The sequence below is a fragment of the Drosophila guanche genome, unplaced genomic scaffold (genome assembly GCF_900245975.1).
Source record: "Drosophila guanche unplaced genomic scaffold, DGUA_6, whole genome shotgun sequence".
Lineage (NCBI taxonomy): Eukaryota > Metazoa > Arthropoda > Insecta > Diptera > Drosophilidae > Drosophila > Drosophila guanche.
In genome coordinates, this window is record NW_022995759.1 from 349,029 (window position 1) to 371,373 (window position 22,345).

The 22,345-nt window shown below is 37.7% G+C and overlaps 2 protein-coding genes across 2 annotated transcripts; both read left to right on the top strand.

Moving 5' to 3' along the window:
• Positions 1–121: 121 nt before the first annotated feature.
• On the top strand, positions 122–9,695 carry LOC117590650. The gene is made up of 3 exons (XM_034283491.1): positions 122–219; positions 7,009–8,937; positions 9,324–9,695. Exons 1-3 carry the CDS (start codon positions 127–129, stop codon positions 9,678–9,680), a joined length of 2,379 nt encoding a protein of 792 aa, XP_034139382.1. The 5' UTR covers positions 122–126; the 3' UTR covers positions 9,681–9,695.
• Positions 9,696–14,046: 4,351 nt separating this feature from the next.
• Positions 14,047–21,290, top strand: LOC117590595 (protein cup). The gene is made up of 8 exons (XM_034283355.1): positions 14,047–14,445; positions 14,777–16,208; positions 18,930–19,059; positions 19,124–19,600; positions 19,672–19,899; positions 19,960–20,334; positions 20,417–20,701; positions 20,761–21,290. Exons 1-8 carry the CDS (start codon positions 14,420–14,422, stop codon positions 20,982–20,984), a joined length of 3,177 nt encoding a protein of 1,058 aa, XP_034139246.1. The 5' UTR covers positions 14,047–14,419; the 3' UTR covers positions 20,985–21,290.
• The last annotated feature ends 1,055 nt before the right edge of the window (positions 21,291–22,345 follow it).

Here is a 22,345-nt window from a genome sequence, read left to right on the forward strand (position 1 = left end):
TAAAAAAGCTAATGACTACTTTACAAATATTTGATAAAACTTGCTCAATATTTAAAGACTAAGTCGATAAATAATACTAACTTGAAGCTTTATTCAATGTGAACTTTTTTTTTAGTTTTTTAGTAAATGGCGTTTCCGGAAACCGTACAAAAAACTGAAGTATCATCGAATCCACCCAATGGAATGGAAAACAGTCTGACATCTCAAAGGTCAAATCATGTACGTAATTCCGACCCTTTTCAACCACCAAGGTATTGTATATGTTCGGGCAGAAGGAACTAAAAATGTTTTACATTTCTTGTATTGGAATAATTATATTGTCATTATACCATATGTAACTTGTGGAGACTTATGTACATATGTATTAGTGAAAAAGTAAAAATTCATCAGATACAAAACTATTTTGGCGAATCGTCTTGAAACAACTTATATCGTTTGATAAGACTAGGACATTCATTTTGTCATTCTGTCTTTAATAATAATATAATCTAATTATTCGGCGATCAGATAGACGTGACCATTATCCACGAAACTGCGTTTTTAGTTTACTCCTATCTTCCAAATTGTGAATCTATCAGATTTTCTAAAGTTTGAAAAACAAAATTAATTCAGTGTGATATTACCTGAGTCTTCACACAACATTTGGTGACTTATGGTCTCTGAGAAACAGGCGTCAAAAAAGACGGACGGACAGACACACAGACAGACATAGACTCGGCCATTGATGCTGATCAAGAATATATATATACTTTATGGGGTCGGAAACGTTTCCTGTTACATCATCCACTTTTGTGCACAAATACAATACATCCTATTTACTCTTCGAGTACCGGGTATACAAATTATTGGAAAACCAATTTTTTTGTATCTAATATTTCTTTAACTCGCAACTCCAATGACTTAAATATATGGAAATTGTACCATATTATTTTTTTTCGAATTTTACATTTGACCTTTTACATTTTTTTTACACCTGTCGTCTACATCTACATAACTGTTGGCATGAGAAGTTATGTAAATGTAGATGACAGGTGTAGAAAAAATGTTAAAAACGCTATTTTCGCTCGACCCCCTCCCCTAGAGCCGCACACTTCAGATCCACGGCAGTGGCAGGACTCGGCAGTGGCACAGGCCGCACTTTGCAGAAGCAGAGTGTGAATGAGAGAATGTTAAAAACACACCATAAGCTGCGGGACAGGGTGGGCTTAGCCACTGCAAATTAATTTCTTCACTGTGGCTATAATAATAATCCAATCGGATCCCGATTCGGTAATCTGATAGATATGGTNATGTGTATTATTTTTTGTGGTGTGTTTTTTTTTTTTTTTTTTTTTTTTTGTTGGGTTGTGTGGGGGGGGTGTGGTTGTTGGGGGGGGGGGGGGGGGGGGGGGGGGGGGGGCCTAAGTTTTGAAATACACTTGAAACAGTGAGAGCATACAGCCAATGATTCCATAAGTCGAACAATTTTTAAACGGCTTGGATACAATGAATATACGCATCTCATAGAGAATTTTCCAAAATCCAAAAATCCGTTTCATACAAATTGTCATCCATTCCATATTGTTTTCGAGAGGAAGCGTCATTTTAATCGATATAAAAACCAAACGGCTCCAGAGCGCAAAATGAGATTTTACATATGTACATATATGTAGGTACATCGGTAAAGGAACGTGCAAAGATAATTTAAAAAAAAAGCACGTGATTTTACTTGTTATACCCGGTACTCGAAGAGTAAATAGGGTATATTGTATTTGTGCGAATAACGGTTATATGTAACGCACAGAAGGAAGCCTTTCCGACCCAATAAAGTATATATATTCTTGATCAGCATCAATAGCCGAGTCGATAGAGCCATGTCTATCTGTCCGTCTGTCCGCCTTGTCGGCTAGTTCTCAGAGACTATAAGATTTAGAGCCACAAAATTTTTGCTGCAGACTGCTGTATGCTCACATTGAATGCAGTGTATTTCAAAAATGAGACACGCCCCCATCCGCCCCCGCAAAAGAGCGAAAACCCCACAAACCTACAATTTTGAAAATAAAAGAAAACTAAAAACGCCATTCCGTAGGGAATGGCCATATCTATCAGATCGTCAAATTGGGATCCGATTGGATCATTATTATAGCCACAATGGAGAAGTTCATTTCCAGTGGCTATACCCTCCCTGTCCCGCAGCTTTTGTTGTTCTTTTCACATTCTCTCATTCACACTCTGCTTCGGCTTCACTCGGCCTCTGCCTCTGCCGTCCCTCTGCTTCTGCCTCTGCCGACTTTTAACCCACCCCGTCCAGCAGCTTATATTTGTTTTTTTTTTGTGTGCGGGCGCTGCTTCTGCCTATGCCGCGAGCCTGCAGTGTGTGGGGCTAGGGAAGGGCTGCAAGCTAATGGAGCGTGTTGGCGTAAAAAGTGTTGTAGATGTAAATGACAAATGAAGAAAAAATTTAAAATTTGACAAATACCGCTAAGGTAAAGATGTGCCGGGTATAAAAGTTGTGACGCGTAAGAAGCGTCTCACACGTCTCTTCTCGTTTTGTGAATCAATAGCTGTGCAGAAATCGATTGGAAATTTTATGCAGCCATTATATTATTTTCATTGATAGCAACTTTGCCATAACTGTTTTGCAAATGTTTCATCCGTACACTTATCCATTGGATTTTATAATATATAAATATATTTTATACCCGGTACTCGAAGAGTAAATAGGGTATATTGTATTTGTGCACAAAGTGAATGTATGTAACACACAGAAGGAAACGTTTCCGACCCCATAAAGTATATATATTCTTGATCAGCACCAATAGCCGAGTCGATTGAGCCATGTCTGTTTGTCCGCCCGTCTTTATTTTTTTGAGCCGTGTTTCAACTTTATTTAAGATCTGTCTTTTGCAGACAATTATTAAATTTCCTCTTCTGGGTACTTGGCAATTTTATTTCAGTTATCTTATCGGTTGTTGAGTCCGAAAATGTAATTATCATTTTACTAGCATTTGAACCACTGACGCTTGTTCGGTTCGGTTATGGCAGCCAGATTAGAATTTAACGCTCAGCACCATGGCTTGTACCGATTTTATATGGAAAGGAATTGTATTGTTGATCATTTGTAGCAGTATTGTTGACTATTTCTGTGGCTCCGAAAGATGTGATTTGGATTCATGACTTGAATTTTCTAATGGACTTCAGGAAGACGTTTAAATCTGGATCCGTGCCGAGGAGCAAGCTATTCAATGGTTCCAGTGATTTCTCATTTTCACGTAGTTTCACTTTTCCTGATGCGCAACTCAGATCATTTGACTTATATTGTACTTATATTTGAGCGAGCTACAATTGGTATACTCATTCTTGGTCCGTGGCACCAATCAAAACATTTTGATAAGCGTAATATTCAACATCTGGCTCGTATTGGCATGCGAGATGTATGCGAATAATGACGAAAAATACTTTACATCCAAATTGTAGACCTACAACCTTTAGACACCTTTAGTGACACGAGAATTTTATATTATTTAATAATACTTTTATTTAATTCATAATTAAAAACGATCTAATAAAGCACTAATGATAAAAATAAATACTAGCGATAATTAGGGAAAAAACATAAAATAACAACAACAAAAATAAAGGGTAGATATAACATGTAAGAACTGCCAGATTATATAAATCTTAAAACGACTTTAGATTATTTTAGATTCACACTGAATTGTCTGCTGCCACAAAACGAAGAATTTTGAAGTTTTCTTTTACTAAAAGAAACACAAAGCAAACAAATGATTCCCTTGTGGTATCATTAGATACGTGCTTTAATTTTTTTCTGTTTTTTCATGGCCTATAAAGATTGGGAGCGCCAAAGCAGCAGTGCAAAACTTTGTTGAGTTCATAATAAGATTTTGTTTTTAACAGGATGATGAATGCGAAGTAGACATGGCTGAGACATGGTAAGCGTAACAAGAATATAAATTGTTTTTAACTTGGGTTGGTTGGGAGTATGTGTTTCTATGTATGTATATGCATAATACATACAATAACAAATACATCGATTTCATCTCAATACAAACAATACAAATCCAGAAGCCATAATTAAACTAATATTTAGACTCCTACGTAGGTGTTATGTGTCGCACAGCTAGTCGTCAGGTAAAAATTTTTTTTTTTAATATTCCAGAAAAAAGAAAAAAAAAAATGGTTTTTCTCTCTTTTTTTATTTAAAATCTGTTTAAACAATAAGTAAATTGTATAATTAATATTAAATTAACAGAAATCGCAGGTTTCCTATTATATATAACATATTTTCAGTTTGTTGGATTTATCTATCGGGGAGATCGAGAATGTGGTATCTTTTCAGTCTTCTTACTGTTAAGCTATTGTCTAATAGACTTAAGGCTAAATTATTTTCGTGGTTGTGGAGTCTGTCTCTTTATCTGTTTCTGTTTCTTTATTTCTTCTTTAATGGTTGGAATATTAAGACCTTTGTGGATATTTGCATTAGATAAATTGATTTGTGGAGGCAAGTTTTGTTTTCCAAAGTGGTTTCTGATTTTCGACAAGGACATTTTTAGTGTTTTAAGTCTGAGTTGTTGACATTTTGCTTTAATGTGGTTTTTCCATGTTAATCTGCGGTCGAGATGCAAGCCGAGATACTTCACACAGGTCCTTTGTGGAATTGGTGAGCCGTTAAGTGTTACATTTGGGCAGTTACCTGGTCTTAATGAAAACGTTATTTGGACGGATTTCAGGGAGTTTATTCTAATTTTCCATTGAAGGAACCAGTCTTCAATTAGGCTTAGCTCACTCTGCAGGAGTTCGGAAGCTTCATTTAGAGATCTGATTGTGGCTAAAACGGCTGTATCATCAGCATATGTTGCAACAGTGCAGTTCTTTGTAACTGGCATGTCGGCCGTATATAGGGTGTAGAGAATTGGTCCCAGTACGCTTCCTTGTGAGACGCCTGCGTTGATGAGAAGTAGTAATGAAGTATCGTTTTTCTGCTGTACGTAAAAGCATCTTTTAACCTGATATACAAATTATTATTAATAAATAATAATAAATAGTACGGAGCAGGTAGCCATTTCTTTATCTTGTACAACAAACCTTTGTGCCAGACTCGATCGAACGCTTGTTGAACATCAAGAAATATTTTTTGTTTTCCAATACCGAGACTTAATGATATTAATAACCCTGTGACATTGCTTAGGGGTCCCGTGACCTCTCCTGAATCCGAATTGGTATTCAGGAATGATGGAAAGTTCGTCCAAAATTTGCAACATTCTCTTCAATAGTATTTTTTCAAACACTTTCGAGAATATTGTCAACAGACTAATGGGACGGTATGATGTCAATTCCGTTTCTATTTTGTTTGGCTTTAGGATGATCTCTGCGCATTTCCATTGACTTGGAAAGTGGTCTAGTCTGAGAATCGCGTTAAATACATGAGTGATAATCCGAATGCATTTTGGTGGTACAATTTTTAGGGTGATGCCGTCTATTTTATCAGGGCCTGGTGCTTTTTTATTGTTCAAACATTTGATTTCTGTCACAACTTCTTCATATTTGATGTTTTTAATAGGCAAGCTCATTTGGCAGGGTGACTCAAGGAATGTTTCTACTTCAGTCTCTGTTATATAATTATTTATATCGTTTGGCTGAAACACAGAATGCATATGTTGAGCAAATGCTTCCAATTTCCGTTGCTTTTGCGAATATTTATGTTTCTTTTAGCTGGTTTCTTCAGGTATTTAGTTGTATTCATTGTTGCTGGAATTAGCGTCTAAGTTTCTCAGATACGCAGCTAGAGATTCATTGCGTAAGTACGAAAGCAGTTGTCCAAGCTCAGATGCAGCCTTGTTGTACAATCTATTGTCAGCAGGGTAGTGAGTTTCTTGCCAGCGTTTTCGCAGATTCCTTTTATTTTGTATTTTTTGTCGAAGTTCGGTTGAAAGGTACAATTGATTTGCTTTTTGATGATTAAGAGCATGATTCGTGTTCTGTAGCTCGCATTATGAATTATTTGTTTATTTGTGAATAGCTCCACAGCATAGTCTATCTCCTCTCCTGTTTTTAACGAAATGTCCAGGTTTATAGCTGAGTCTAAATAGCTTTTAAATGCGTTAATTTCTGTAGAGGCTGTTATGACTTTATAGGGCTGTTCCAACATATGGCCTTTTGTGCTGTATTATTGGAGGATGATCTGAGTTAAGGTCAAAACTCTCCATTACTTGCATGTGTGATTGTGGGATTCCAGAGAATACTACGAAATATAAAATCTGGAATTTTTCAATGAGCCGTTTGTTCGAATACAATTTTAAATTTAAGACCCAATACAATACAATAACACAAATATGTGATAATTATTTTATAATAAAAATATAAAACGTTTAATTTTAATTTTAAAATCGTAACAACATAAGGAGATATAAATTGTTTCTCAAGTAAATATATGTATTTCGCACTTCCTGTTCCACTTTTAGATTAAATACCACCCCTAAACCGCAATAATCAAATTATTCCATTAATCCACGTTTTAATACATTTCGCTTAATAGCGGAACTACTGAATCACTTGTGGAAGTATTTATTTGTATCTTTGTCCCACAAAATATTGAAAATATATATTTGGACACACTATTTCCTTGAATACGAGATATTTGACATTCATTTAAAGGCCCTTATACGGCTGATTCAAAAAATCACATCAAATCACTTAAGTTAGGTTAGGTTTGCTGCTCGACCGAAGTTGAGGTCACTCGGAGGCAGATCTGCAAATTGTAAGTCCTTAGATCTCCACAACTATGTCCTCAAACAAACAATAATTTCAAAGAAATTTCAAATGAAATGACATGAAAATATTTGTTCCTAGAAATAAGCTTTCCCCATGTGTATGCCCGACTATATAAACGTATCTTTTGATGCTGATCTAGAAGTCAATATTTAGGTACTATACCTAAAGAATACGAATACCTTCTATCCGTTACTGACGATTACTTGTCCACAATTAATATATCCTTATTATTTTCAGGTTAGCTCGGTTCTGCTCTATGGAATACCAATTGTGTCTTTGTACATTGAGGGGCAGGAGCGACTCTGCCTTGCGCAAATCTCAAATACTCTTCTAAAGCAATTTAGCTACAATGAAATACATAATAGACGTGTGGCGCTTGGCATAACCTGCGTGCAATGTACACCAGTACAATTGGAGATTCTGAGAAGAGCAGGTGCCATGCCGGTAAGTTCTCGGCGATGCGGAATGATAACTAGAAGAGAAGCTGAGCGTCTTTGTAAGAGTTTCTTGGGCGACAACTCACCACCTCGATTGCCAGACGACTTTGCATTTAATGTTCAGCACAAGTGTGCATGGGGCTGTCGTGGATCATTTTTACCATCTCGATATAACTCTTCACGAGCCAAATGCATCAAATGTGCATTCTGTGGAATGTTCTTCTCGCCGAATAAATTCATTTTCCATTCACATCGCATCACAACAAACGACAGGTATGTTCAGCCCGATGCTGCCAACTTTAACTCCTGGCGACGGCATATGACACTTTGTGGAAGCTCACACGATGAAAAAATTATCTACGCATGGGAAGATGTCAAGGCAATGTTTAATGGTGGCACCAGAAAAAGACTCGTTAGTGGCAATAGTAATGTTAGTCGCAATCGAAATCAAAGCTCACCAACGTCATCGTCAGCTTCTGCACTAGTCGGAGGAAGTTTGTGTGGCTCACTAACTGACTGCGAGTCAGTTGCTAAAGACACAGCATGTAAGGAACAGTCCCCATTATCCAAGCGGGCCGTCGACCACCAATACAATTACAGTACCGTGACTGCAGCCGCCGCTGTGGTCGGAGTTACGGCTGTAGCAGCTGCTACGGTTGGAGTACCTTTTAATTTACATCACTCTTCGGTCCTTTCACCTATTCACTCGCTTCGCAACGACCACGATCTTTCGATAATGCCCCTTTCTAGAAATTTTGTTGTGGACTATATGTGGCAGCAACAGGATGCAAATCATCAGCAACAGCATTCGAAAATCTGTGGCACAGACCCGAGTGAATCGGTCCTTGACTTCGAATCATGTCCAATGCCATGGGCTAGGCCAGAAACGAGCATTCCTTCAACGACAGCCAGTGCCGTTCGCTTGGGGGAGCGAGAGCGTGTAAAAAACGAAGCGGCGTCTACTTCTATATGTGGCATTATCAAAAATCGTAAGCTATCTGATGTCGCCAGCAGTGGTTTAACGTTTTCTGATTATAACATTCCATCTATATTAAGTTGCTCTGCATTTAAACCAGTTGTTGCTTCAGCAGCAATTGTATCCACATCATTATACACTAGGTCTAGCGACTCGAATAGAAACGTTTACATTACCCCAACTCAAACGGCCCGAACAACAACTGTTCTAACGCATAACAGTATTACAACTGCCTCGCATCGCTTACCAACAGGGGAAGGGTTTTCACCAATATTAGACACTATTCAATCCAGTATCGAAAGTGAGCGAATCAATTTTTCGACTTCAGTATCGACTCACAACAAGAACAGTTCGAATAAATCAATATCATCAGAGTCTGCTTACGGAATAGGAAAAAACGTATATGATGACGACGACGATGACGAGGTTGTGGATATCGAAACAACGGAAGACGAAGTTGTTAATCAGCCCACCAAACAGTGTGCACATTCACCAGTTGATGTATCATCTGAAAGTGAAAGTTCAACTCATTCTCAGCCTGCGAGTACAAATATTGATGCAGATGCTGATGCTGATGTGGATGTGGATGGTATTACAACGGATGCCGAAGATCAACTTGAGTTTAAATCTAATGTTTGCTTGCTCGACAACACAAACCGCTCTAAATCAAACCAAATTGGAAAAATAAAAGTGGGTGTCACTTCCATGAATGCAGAACCAGAAATGTGCAAGGACGACTATAAATATAATGAGGTATGAAGAATATTTAATACTATCATTTTTATTTATGCTGATAGTAATAGCGAATCTGAAAAATTGTATTACAAAATATGCACAAACCTTCTTTCAAATTCAATGCAACGATTAATCCGCCAACTGTAAAAAATTCAAATGTTATTTAACAGACTTTCTTACACTTAAGCTCAGCAGGTCAAACAAACATAGTTTACTGAGTGTCGTGATTTTGGTATTACTCAACTTCCGTGCAAATCTTCTCCAGATGAATCTTCTCTTTGTTTTAAATAGAGGAGACTTTTTCTTTAGTTGGAGACCTATAAACAAGAAAAACCACAACCTCTCCCTCGACTTAACTGGGGGATACCTCTTCCCATATATTTATACTCCCTTTTTTATTTTAGGAGACGAAAGGATTCAATGGTCATTTAAGAATTTTTACTCGAGGGAAGAGCTTTAAGCAACAGCCTGATCGAAGTGTTTCAAAAAAGACAACCACTACATTTTCGAAAAAGAAATTTTACTCGAAGTCACTGGCTATTAAATCTGCTCAACCACAAGTACAGCACAGAGTTTCCTTCCCAGTATTCTTTAAGTCGCAAGTAAACCCTTTCAATGAGCATCATCCACTACCAACAACGTTAAGCCCCAACTCCCTTTCGGACTCATCAAATTGGAGCTATCCAATTGGTAACATTCGGCAACTATATTGTTATGAAAGAAGCGCAACAGCCAATGAAAATTGTATTGATTTTAAGTAAGCGCAACAAAATAAAAGAGTACATCACATTAAAATGTGTCGTGTTTCATTTAATGCATTCAAAGGTAAGGGTGTTTTCGGAACTTCACGTTGTATTCAATCAACATAATATTATATATGTACATATATACATATTTTATGTACATACTCTCGGACAAGCCCACTGCAAATTCCTTCGTAAGCCGAAATTTTGAAACACACTTGTAAAAGTGTGGTACCACAGCAATCTTGATGCAAAATTTGTTTGCTGTTTGTTTGTTTGTTTGTTTGCTCTGACCACAAATACCCTATTAACTCTTCGAGAACAGGGTATAAACATGAAAATATAAGTTAAGAGCTATGTTTGGAGCAGCAGCAAATATATAATTATTAAGATCAGCTCTCCTTGTTTATATTTACACTCTCTTTGTATAATATGCTATATTATATTAATATGCCATTGTCGCGCTGATCGCTCCCTCTCAAAGTGCATAGAAGCGCACGCATATTTATATTTATTCACCCTTCGTACTGCTTATATTGCAGTGCTTTGCCCTTTTCTGTTTACCAGTCTAAAATATTGTCGAACGCCGCGCATCTCCGAGCAGTCCACTTATTTATACATATGTCCAACGCGAACCCGTTACTGTAATCTAAACGCACCGAATCGTAGTTCACGGCCACGCACATTTGAATTGTACAAAAACGTAGAATAATAAAAAAAAATATCAAAGACTAAATACGGATAATAATTGTCGTAAATATGGAGTCAGAGTTGCCGAAAAAGTTGTTTTTATACGCGGTACTCGAAGAGTAAATAGGTTATATTGTATTTTGTGCGAATAACGGATGTATGTAACGCACAGTTACACAGTTACGTTTCCGACCCCATAAAGTATATATATTCTTTATCAGCCATGTCTGTCCGTCCGTCTTGATAAGCGCCTGGATCTCAGGGAATATAAAAGCTAGAGCCACCAAATTTTGGCTCCAGACTGCTGTATGCTCACACTTAAACCATTGTATTTCAAAAATTAGCACCGCCCCCTGCCCTGCAAAATGGCGAAACCCTCCCAAATCTACAATTTTGAAGATAATTGAAAACTAAAAACGCCTTCTGACCATATCTATCAGATCACCAAATTAGAATCCGATTGGATCATTATTATGGCCACAATGAAGAAATTAATTTGCAGTGGCTAAACCCACCCCGTCCCGCAGCTTATATTTGTTTTGCACATTATCTCATTCAGACTCTGCTTCTGCATTATGCGGCCTCTGCCTCTGCCGCCCCTCTGCCACTGCCTCTGCAGATTTTTAACCCACCCCGTCCCACAACTTTTATTTGTTTTTTTTTTTTGTGTGCGGGCGCTGCCTCTGCCGTGAGTTTGAAGTGTGTAGGTCTAGGGAAGGCCGGGCGAGCTAACGGAGCGTGTTGGCGTGAGAAGTGCTGTAGATGCAGATGACAGATGAGAAAAAAAAATTTAAAATTTGAAATATAACCGCTAAGGTACAAATACAATATACCCTATTTACTCTTCGAGTACTGGGTATAAAAACCGCTAAGGTACAGATACTAAGGTAGTACTGAGTACCGGATATAAAAGCTGTGACGCGTAGGAAGCGTCTCACACGTCCCTTCTTGTTTATTTTCAATTTTATATTAAGGAAGTAAGTATTTATGTCATATCTGAAATGTGGGGATTGGCAAACGAGCTAAGCGAATTTGCAGTGGGCTTGTCGGCTTGTATGTACCGGGTATAAAAATTGTGACGCTTTCCAGCGTCTTATAACATTCCGCCTCGTTTAAATGTATTTTTTTTTCTCCGTACGAAGTCATTCGCCAGCATACACTCGACAAAATCCAATTTTTTTTCCGCTTCGAACCAAACCAACTTTTTTTGATAGACTCTACATTTTTTAAACAATTATGGTTTTTATTTTAGGCCAGAACTTTTTTTTAAAGAATTTTTAAGGTCTGGTATTTTTTTTTAACCGTGTTTTAGAGGTAGTTCTAAACGTAAGTAACGTAAGTATCTTACGTCTGGTTGTATTGAACTTAGCCAGCTGATGAATGCATCTATAAAGTGTACGTAAACAATTTGTGGTTTAGCTTATAGTTTGAAAAATATTAAATTTTGTTTCTCTCTCTCTTTATATTTACAATCTGTTTGTTTAAACAATAAGTAAATTGTATAATTAAACTTTGAAATGCGAAAATGTTGATTTTTGTGAAGTATTTTTTGTTGTTGAAATTTTGACTTAAAAAACTCGGGAAAGTCATGTGTCCACTTTTTTTTTTGTGCGTCGTTTAAGATATTGCTCATTAAAATCAATGGAGAGACGCCCGAGCTAAAAATTCTCGATCAGTCCTAAAACCCCTATTTTTTCGTATATACCGACATAATTTTTTTTTTTTTTTAATTTCAGTATTTGTCGTACTTCAGTACTTCGTTCAGTACTGCGATATGATATACTCTGGCAGTTTGGCGCGCAACCCTCCAAAACGTAATTTTTTTGGAGGGTTCATTTCTTTCCTTAATTTCTTTGGGTTTTGTTAACCAATTTCCACTTTTTAGCTGCATCAGTCAGCTTTTTAGATAAACAAAGTTCTTTACAACCATATCTAAAAAACTTAATTTATGTGAAAAAACAAAATGCTACCTCTAAAAAATTATAACATATTTTAAAGATTCGTAAAAAAAAGGTATGCTATAGAAAAAAAAATAACATTGTCATCAGACCATTTTTAAGCCAAATATATTTAATGAAAAGGGCTCCTTGAGGAAAAATCATGTTGGGTAGTGTAATTGTTTGGCGACCTATTTAAAAATTAACATAACATAAACATTCACATTAAACAGTCAAAAGTGTTCTTTAACAGCAAATTAGTTATATGAAAACAAGGTGAAATTAAAAAAAAAATACACTTGCAATATCTGTGCTGCCCGTTTAAACTCTAAAGTTTTAATAACATTAATACATTTTTAGGGACAAGATCGCAACAAATCGCTTGCAAATTGCAGGCAAGTCTAAACTCCTTGGAAGAACTGTGCTGCTGCTTCTACATTTTACTACATTTTACATTTACTTAAAACACCCTAACCCTACGTAACATTCCAATGACATTTTTTTTTGTTGAACATTTTAGTTGTAACATATTTTGCAGTCAATCCAATAAGAGGAAGTTATGAAAGTGAAGTAATAAACTAATCTCCATAAAAATAAATAAAAAACGAGAAGGGACATGTGAGACGCTTCTTACGCGTCACAACTTTTATACCCGGCACTCAGTACCACATCTACACCTTAGCGGTGTTTTGTCAAATTTTAAATTTTTTCATCATCTGTCATGTACATCTACAACACTTCTCACACCAACACGCTCCGTTAGCTCACCGCCGTTCCCTAGACCCACACACTGCAGACTCGCGGCAGAGGCAGCAGAAGCAGATTGTGAATGAGACAATTTGAAAAAAACAACAAAAGCTGCGGGACAAGGTGGGTGTAGCCATTGCAAATTAATTTCTTTATTTTGGCTATAATAATAGTCCAATCGGATCCGACTATGCAAGAATACATACAGGATGATTTGTCTTAATGGCATTCTTTAATGGCATTCATTATAAAATTACTACGTGTAATCGGGAAAAAAAAATCTGGATTACCCCATGCATACATTTTTATTTAGTTAGTCGACAACATACGCCCTTAGAAAATAGATGGTGTATTTTCAGCGGACATTCCAGATACATACATATATCCAAAATATCGAACAAGGAATATGACATATTACAGAACCTGGAGTAGATCAGCTCTTTATTATAGGCAGAATGTAGAAATTAGACTAGTAGTGACTATCCCCACCACCTCCAGCACGGCCAGTTGCTAAAACCTGAGAAAGTCAACTCGCAACTTTTTTAGATTTGCGATAGCCGGCAATGGTTCGCCTCTAGAAATATTTTAAATCAAACATTTGTAATTTTTTAAATTGAAAAATACGAGAAGCCAATTGAAATTTTAAACAGAGCTTCTTAAATTTCTATGTCAGTTTGGTAGAAGACAGATGTGGATCGGAAATATAGATAGATATAAATAAATTCATTTTTTATGTATATTCTAATTTGCACCTAACAGAATCCCAATGGCAGTTTTAAAACAATACAATCGCCATGGCACTGGTTACAATTTGTTAGATGGTGTCAATGTAAATATATGCCTCAAAAATTTTAAGAGTACCCACCCTTCTTCCGAGATTGCCAATTTTCTTAGTCAGGCACAATAAGTCTTCGTTTCTTTCCCATGTTCCTAAATCCAAGACAAGTAATGGGATTCCAATCTTTTATCGATCATTTTCACGACGTCCACTAAGTCCATCTATAGTTTGTCGTGATTTTCCAAAAAAATCAGCTAATTCTGGAGAATATTTATTTAAATTAATCGGTTCAAATCGATCATATGTCACTGTGTGTATTTTTCTTGTTTTTATTAAACTTTTAATATTGTATTGTATTCTATTATTCAAAAACAGGCTTGTTGCATAGTAGGCAGATGCTTCTAACTTATGTGCATACATGAGTATGTATATATGTATGTATATACGTATATGCATTTTTGTTCGCTGGGATACATAAGCGCGTTTTTGTAATTATATAGTACTCTTGTGGTTTTGAAAGTAATGCGGATAGCGTTTTTCAAAAGAAAATCAGTAATTTAGATAGTATAACCTGATAAAAATACGACTAATCGTTATCGTAAAAAATGGATATAAAAAAAGATCAAGCGAGGTAAGCGGTATTTATTTTACCATTACTATAATTCTATTTATCATATGGTTATTAAGTTTAACTTCAAGCTCACGTGCATTACATATTTAAAAATGTATTCACTTTTATAATATTCATTTATTTACCTAAACATGTAATTATGAAATCGAAATGGACATATGATATGCTTACGTGTATATGTACATTAATGTTCACGTCTGGTGAAAGCAGTTTCCCGTGTTCGTGAAACTAATTAATATTTGTACCAGTTTTCAGGTCCTTGCACATAACTATGTAAAAACATGCATATATGTTTTATTAAAAAATATTTTATTGCACCCGTGTTTTTCAGGTACTCAAGAGCAGATTTGTTGGCACTTCGTTATGAAGGAAGTAGTCGCCAGCGCCCTCAATGTGCTCATCGAATTGAACTACAAACTTTACATTTTTGGAAAGTAAACGCTAGCGCCAATGCCTCCAGCAACTATGCAAATCCAAATAAAATTAGCCTTTCGCCCGAGACGGATAACTCCAGTTTGAGCAGCTCCAATAATGGATTAATAAGCTCGAGGCGAGCGATGCGAAATCGGGAGCGCGCTAATAACTATTATCAGCGCTTTGCGCCCAGCGATTCCCACTCAATGTGTATCGAGGACAAGGACAAAGATACACAATCTACGCAAAGCGTTCTAGGTGGTGCAACGTTGAAATCGTCTATCATTGATCATAGAAGCATATCTTCATCGCATTTAATGCCGGCATTTGCCAAACGACGTTTCGCTACAGTCAATTGCGGTAATGGTACGGAAAACAATGATCCGATAAGCAGCAATTCTGACGAAGTTTCAGTCGGAGAAAATGCAACTATAGGACTAGATCATGCCTCCACTCCTACACATAGCCAAAGCATGGGTAAAGGCATGAGTTCCCCCGTCAAGAAGGGCAGTGCATGGGTGGGGGAGAGCAGTGAAAGAAGTTCAAAAAATGTCCAACAAGATCATGACCAATCTCTGGCATCTTCACCAACGTTTTCGACGACTCGCCAGGAGAGGCGCATTGGAAGCGGCCGACTTTTGCCAAGAGCCGATAATTGGGAATTCAAAGGTCAACAAAACGCATCATCTGATATTGAGCAGAAGGAGAAGGAAAGATCTCAGAATGGAAATGGAAGTATTAACCAACAAAATCAGAGCCAGAACCATCAGCGCCCGCGGACATTTAGCGGAAGACATAGCGATCGAATTACTGAGAATATAGGAGATAGGCGTTTTCTATACGACAACAAAAGATCTGTCGACAGGCAAGGGATGAGCAGTCGCCGGTCATCAAACAAGGACTCTGGAGGTATCCATGGTCGGGGAAAGCGCTCAAGCATGTACCATCAGCATGACAGACACGAAGAACCCGAGTGGTTCAGCGCTGGTCCGACCTCCCAGCTGGAGACAATCGATTTGCATGGATTCGACGATCACGAACACAGCGTTGAGCGCTCGAAGCTTGATGACAAGTCGAATCGATTTCCGCCAGCTGAACCAACTGTGATCGACGGGTCCGCCTCAAGAAGCAGCAGTATATCCAGCCTGAGCATAATTGAAAGGAAGATCAAGGACGACATCAAAGACACTAATGAAAGTGAATCCAATTTCATTCAGCCTCCACTGGAACCGGCAAAACAAAACAAAAACTTTCAGCAACCAGGCCGTTTACCATGTACCTCAAACTCCGAGGGTGAATTCAACTTCGATGCTTTTCTGAACATGCACCCTTTGGACCCTACCCTTATGGTAAATATGACCATATCCTATAGTCTTTTCCATGTTGGCAATTAAATTAAACCGTTTCTTACGCGTCACAACTCTTATACCTGGTACTCAGTCATCTGTACCTTGTATTTTTATACCCGGTACTCGAAGAGTAGATAGGGTATATTGTATTGGTGGGGTACCCTACCCGGTACTTAGTACTACATCTGAACCTTAGCGGTTTTTTTTCCAATTGTAAATTTTTTCTCACACTTCTTACGACAAAACGATCTTTTAGCTCGCCTTGAAACTCTCTTGAGAGAATGTGGGTTTAGCCACTGCAAATTAATTTCTTCATTCTTTCTATAATAATGATAAAATATAATCTTAATTCGGCGATCTGATAGACATAGTCTATCGTTTAGTTGTTTTTTTTTCACATTCTCTCATTCACACTCTGCTTCTGCAGTGTGCGGCCTCTGCCTCTTGGGAAGGGAGGCGAGCTAAAGGAGCGTGTTGGCGTGAGAAGTCTTGTAGATGTAGATGACAGATGAAGAAAAAATGTAATGTAGTCGCTGGTCCCAATGACCACTTTTTTTCTAAATTAATAACTCGGGAACGAAATAAGATATTTTCATCCGTTTTTTTTAAGGAAAAATCAGTTTTGACTTTTTTTCTCAAAATGTTAGAAGCAAAAAAAATATTTAGCAGTGCAAGATTCTATAAACAAAAATCGTCGCACGAGTTAAAACAACTGAAAAATCCAAGACAATCGAATTTTTTGAAAGTTTTCATTATAAAACATGGATATCAAACTTTAGCCCAAACACAATTTTCTTCTATATTGTGTTCCAAACGCCAAAAAAACATTGAAATTTCTCATTTGAGGTTATGATCTATGAATGCAAATTGTAAGAGTTGTGGTCAAATGTGGCATTTCTGACTATATACATTTCAACAATCATTTATTGCTCTACGGCACACAATAGGTTTTAAGGAGGGACTAGGTAGCACTCTATTAAAAAACCTTTTTCATAAATTAGTCTTTACTACGAACTATCACATATGGAAGGACTCACTTAAACATACAATTACGAAGACATCGCCAACTACTAGATACTGTTCACATTACAAAACACGTAGTAAAAACCCTACTGATTAAAATGCATCAAAAAAATTGGATCAGTTAATCGTATTTTTCAATTTATGAGAAATTTAAAACAGCATATTTGTACTTTTTCACTGCAAATGCTGTGCAATAATGACCGCTAGGTTTCACAGCAGATATTGCGAAGGTGGCGCCATCTATAAAACTTTCTGGTACGCAACTTTGATGGTCAATCTTTTTCTAATACAGAACTCCAAAAACCGCGTCTTGGTTTTAACTTTTAAAAATTATCTTTTGGCCAACAAAAGTGGTCATTGGGAACATAGCGCGCTGCTTCGAGCAGTGTGCGGCTCTAGGGGAGGTGTGCGAGATACAAGAGCGTGTTGGCGTGAGAAGTGATGTAGATGTAGCTTTAGATGACACATGTAGAAAAAATGTAAAATATAATATGTAAAATATAATAATAGTAAAATTTTAAAATAACTTCTAAGGTACGGATGTACTACTATACCGGGTATAAAAGTTGTGACGCGTAAGAAGCGTCTTACACTTCCCTCCTTGTTTTTAAAGTGAACATAGTTGGTAGATTTAAGTTTTTAGAATCGTTAACTTAATGAGGAAAACATAGCGGAATCTATACATGTAAATCAACAAAAAACATATTAATTTTTTAAACCTTTCAGATCTGACTCTAAATTACTGATTACTTGTTTTTTTAATAAATGGCATTTATAGTTTTAACGAGAAGGGACGTGTGAGACACTTCTTACGCGTCACAACTTTTATTCCCAGTACTCAGTAGTACATCTGTGCCTTGTAGTTTTTATGCCCGGTACTCGAAGAGTAAATAGGGTATATTATATTTGTGCACAAAGTATGTAACACACAGAAGGAAACGTTTCCGACCCCATAAAGTATATATATTCTTGATCAACATCAATAGCCGCGTCGATTGAGCCATGTCTGTCTGTCCGTCCGTCCGTCCGTCTTGTTGAGCGCCTGGATCTCACAGACCATAAAAGCTAGAGCCACCAAATTTTGCGTCCAGACTTCTGTATGCTCACACTGTTACAAGTGTATTTAAAAAATGAGCCACGCCCCTTCCGCCCCCGCAAAAGGGCGATTACCTCCCAAACTCCCTTAAGGATAAAAGAAAACTAAAAACGCCATTCCGTAGGGAATGGCCTATCTATTAGTGTGGGCATACAGCCATCCGGATGCAACATTTGGAGACTCTAGCTTTTATGGTCTCTGAGATCTAGGCGCTCAACAGGACGGACGGACGGACAGAAATTACTATTTCGGCTCGGCTATTGATGCTTATCAAGAATATATTTACTTAATGGGGTCGGAAACGTTTCCTTCTCTGCCTTACATACATCCTATTTACTCTTTGAGTACCGGGTATAAAAATGTTCTAAATGTTTTGCAATTTACACTTCTTCAAGAACTCTTTCAGGACAACCAAAATGTATGCTGACGAGCAGTTCAGTAGCTATGTATGTATATACATTTGTCTGTATGCTTGTACATGTACATACTTGCATCAAAGGGAGCATAGGAGAAAGATTGGGGGTTTCTCTTACTCTACCAATATATTCTATAACCATAAAAAGAAATACATATGAACATATTTTAATTTTAAATTAACGTAGAGTAATGACGGCGTTGAACAGGATGAAACGAAAGGGACGTCCCGCTTTAGCAGGTGGTTTCGACCTAAAGAAGCTGCAAATAATAATGAGTCATCGGCACTTCGGGAGAAAGGATCACAAGAAACTCACGGTGAGTCTTCAACATACATACATTAAAATTATCGTTCGCTAAAACACTACATTTTTTATTTCAGATATACCCAGTGTTAAGGACTTGGAAGCACAAATGACTAAAGTGGACCTACGTTCCGAGTACACGACCCCAATATCAGTTGCCTATGGGGGTCAGCAAGCTCAAGTAGAAAAGCCGGTGGCCAGGGATACAGAGGCTTTCAGGAAGCTCCTGCAGCAATTGGGATCCCAAAGCAACCAGCATCAGTCGGGAAATGACGTTTATCATATGATAAATAGTTCGAATACTGCCAGTCAAAATGTAAATCGGCCTTATTTAATCGATCCCCAACAGAATATGTTTCGGGATCACAGTCCTCAAATGAAGGAAGATGACTTGGAGTTAATTCAACACCGCTTTAAGCATAATGACTGCATTCCAAAGAGGATAAATGAGGCCATGGTGCAGCAACATCTACACCACCACCCAATCCAGGGTGTCCACCCGTCAAATATGTTACTGGCACAGAAGCGAATGGAAGTTCATCATTTAATTCAAAGTAAGACAATTTAAATATATTTTGTTGTAATTATTGTGCACTTGCTTATTGGTAAATTGGCCTGATTTAAGGCGTTGGTCGAGGAGATGTTTCAGTTGAGTTTCTGGAGAAAGAGTTGGGCAACCCCAACACAGTGACTCACACAAAAGAAGTCATTGCAACCGTTCTTCGAGAATGCGCAAATAGCAGGAGAAATTCTCTAGCTTATAAGCAAGCACATCCGAACGAGATGGATCACCACAGCTTGGCTCACTTATCGTTTCATCAAGTTCAGCCGCAACATCAGACCTATTCTGAGGGTATGTAATGTCTATCTATTCCTGTATATTACTATTAATTCCCTATTGTTAAATTTGCAGATCTATTCCCACAAAGCTCGAACACCCATGGAATTAGTCAGCACATTCGGCACAGCAGTTCACCCACTCCACTTGCGTTTACGCCTACGTCTGTGCTACGGAAGATGACAGCTGATAAGGATACGCCTCACAATCAGGCACTCCAGCAATACCAAATGCACCCACAGAACACTAACACCAAGTTGCTTGCCCCAAATCCAATTGGAAACGAACCGCAGACAATGTCTGTTCAACCACGCATGATACTAGGTGGAGGAAACTATTCCATTAGTCCAAACAGCCCACAAATGTCCCCAAAACTGCAACAGTCTCGTAATCAGCAACCGATGAAGTGGGATCAAGGTGCGGTTCAATTGACACAAGGAAAATCATTTGGTAAATTTGGTGGAGTAGTTTGGAGTTTTGGACAGTCCATAAGCTAAGGAAGCCAACTTTTGCACACTTATTGTACTTTTAGGCCGTCCCATACTAAAGGGAAGTCTGAACACTGTTCCGCATCAACTGACGCAAGTGCCATTTGGATCTAGAGCAGAGCTACAACAGCATCATCACCAGCAAAGGTTTAAGCCTATACAGCCAACAGATGCAGTTTTAAACTCTGAAAATATGAATCAGAATATTCCATATTCTGACGGAATCTCGCAATTGCAACACCACCATTACCTGCAACTGCAGCAGCACTCACACCAACCACTCAGACACAGAGTAATTCACGGATCACAGATATCATCGTCAGTTACAGGTATAAAAGGGACTGTCTTTATGCTATATTTGTTGTTAACTTGCCTTATTTATATTTAGGTGGTGTCGACATCGGGGAATCTGGAAGCGTAATCAAAAGTAATTACCACAGAGACGATCGGTTGCCATCACCAACAAATAATCAATTGACTCAGTGGTTTTCTCCAGAGCTTCTTGCCAGAGCTTCTGCCGGAAAATTGCCACTTTTAAATATGTATCAAACCCTTACTTTGGAAGAATTTGAGAGAAGCATGCAACATTCCTCGGCCGTAGTGCACAACTAGGCGTGCAACGTAATGTAGCTCAACCCTAAGTGCAGAGATGCAAAAGAACGCATTGCCTTCAAGCACATCCAGTGGAAGGGTTTAATCATAATTTTTTCTTTTATTTATATCTTATGTTTACGTATACTTTTGTGTATAGTGACACAGTGTCGAGGACAAGTCCTATTCCGTCACCAAAATAATTCCTTAATTTTCGGGTACACGTACACTCTGGTGACATCATATAAATTATAGAAATAAAAAACTGTTTAAAGTAGTTCTTGATTATAGTTAATCGTATTGTAAAATATATTTTACTGTAAATAATATACATAATTAATTATTTGAAACTATGAAATACTGATTTGAACTTAAACAAAATAAACAAAGCAAGAATAGGGTCTCAAATGCACTGAAATAGACTCATTCGGCGCAAAGTATTCGTCTTTAATTCTGTAAATTATGTACTTAGGCTGAGCCAACATTTGTATACCTTTTTTTTTAATCTTGCTCTCTCTCCCTCTCTCTTCTCTTCTGGATAGGTAAAAAACTACATAATTGATTTCAAATTGTAAGTTTAATGTGTGGGGAACCGTCGGTCAGCACATAGAAAGATGTTTTTATTATACCCGGTAAATAGTGAATATTGTATTTGCACAGAAGGAAACGTTTCCGACCCCAAGAAGTATAAATATTCTTGATCAGCATCAATAGCCGAGTCGATAGAGCAATGTCTGTATGTCCGCCGTCTTGTTGAGCGCCTGGATCTCAGAGACTATAAAGGCTAGATCCACCAAATTTTGCGTCCAGACTTCTGTATGCTCACACTGTTACAAGAGAATTTCAAAAATGAGCCAAGCCCCCTTCCGCCACCGCAAAAGGCGAGAAACCTCCCAAATCTACAATTTTGAAGATAAAAGAAAACTAAAAACGCCATTCCTTAGGGAATGACCATATCTATCAGATCATCAAAGTGGGTGATCTATCTATCAGATCACCAAATTGGGTGATCCGATTGGATCATGATTATAACCAGAATGAGGAAATTAATTTGCAGTGGCTAAACCCACCCCGTCCATCAGCTTATATTTGTTTTTCCACATTCTCTCATTCACACTCTGCTTCTGCAGTATGCCGGCTCTGCCTCTGACACGTCTCTGCCCTGACTCTGCAGTGTTGGGCTCTAGGGGAGGGTGGCGAGCTAAAAGAGTGTGTTGGAGTAAGAAGTGTTGTAGATGTAGATGACATAAGTAGAAAAATGTAAAATTTGAAGAAAAAAACCGCTAAGGTACAGATGTAGTACTGAGTACCGGGTATAAAAGATCCTGGGACGCTTAAGAAGCGACTCACTCGTATCTTCTCGTTTTATCTTGATATTTAGG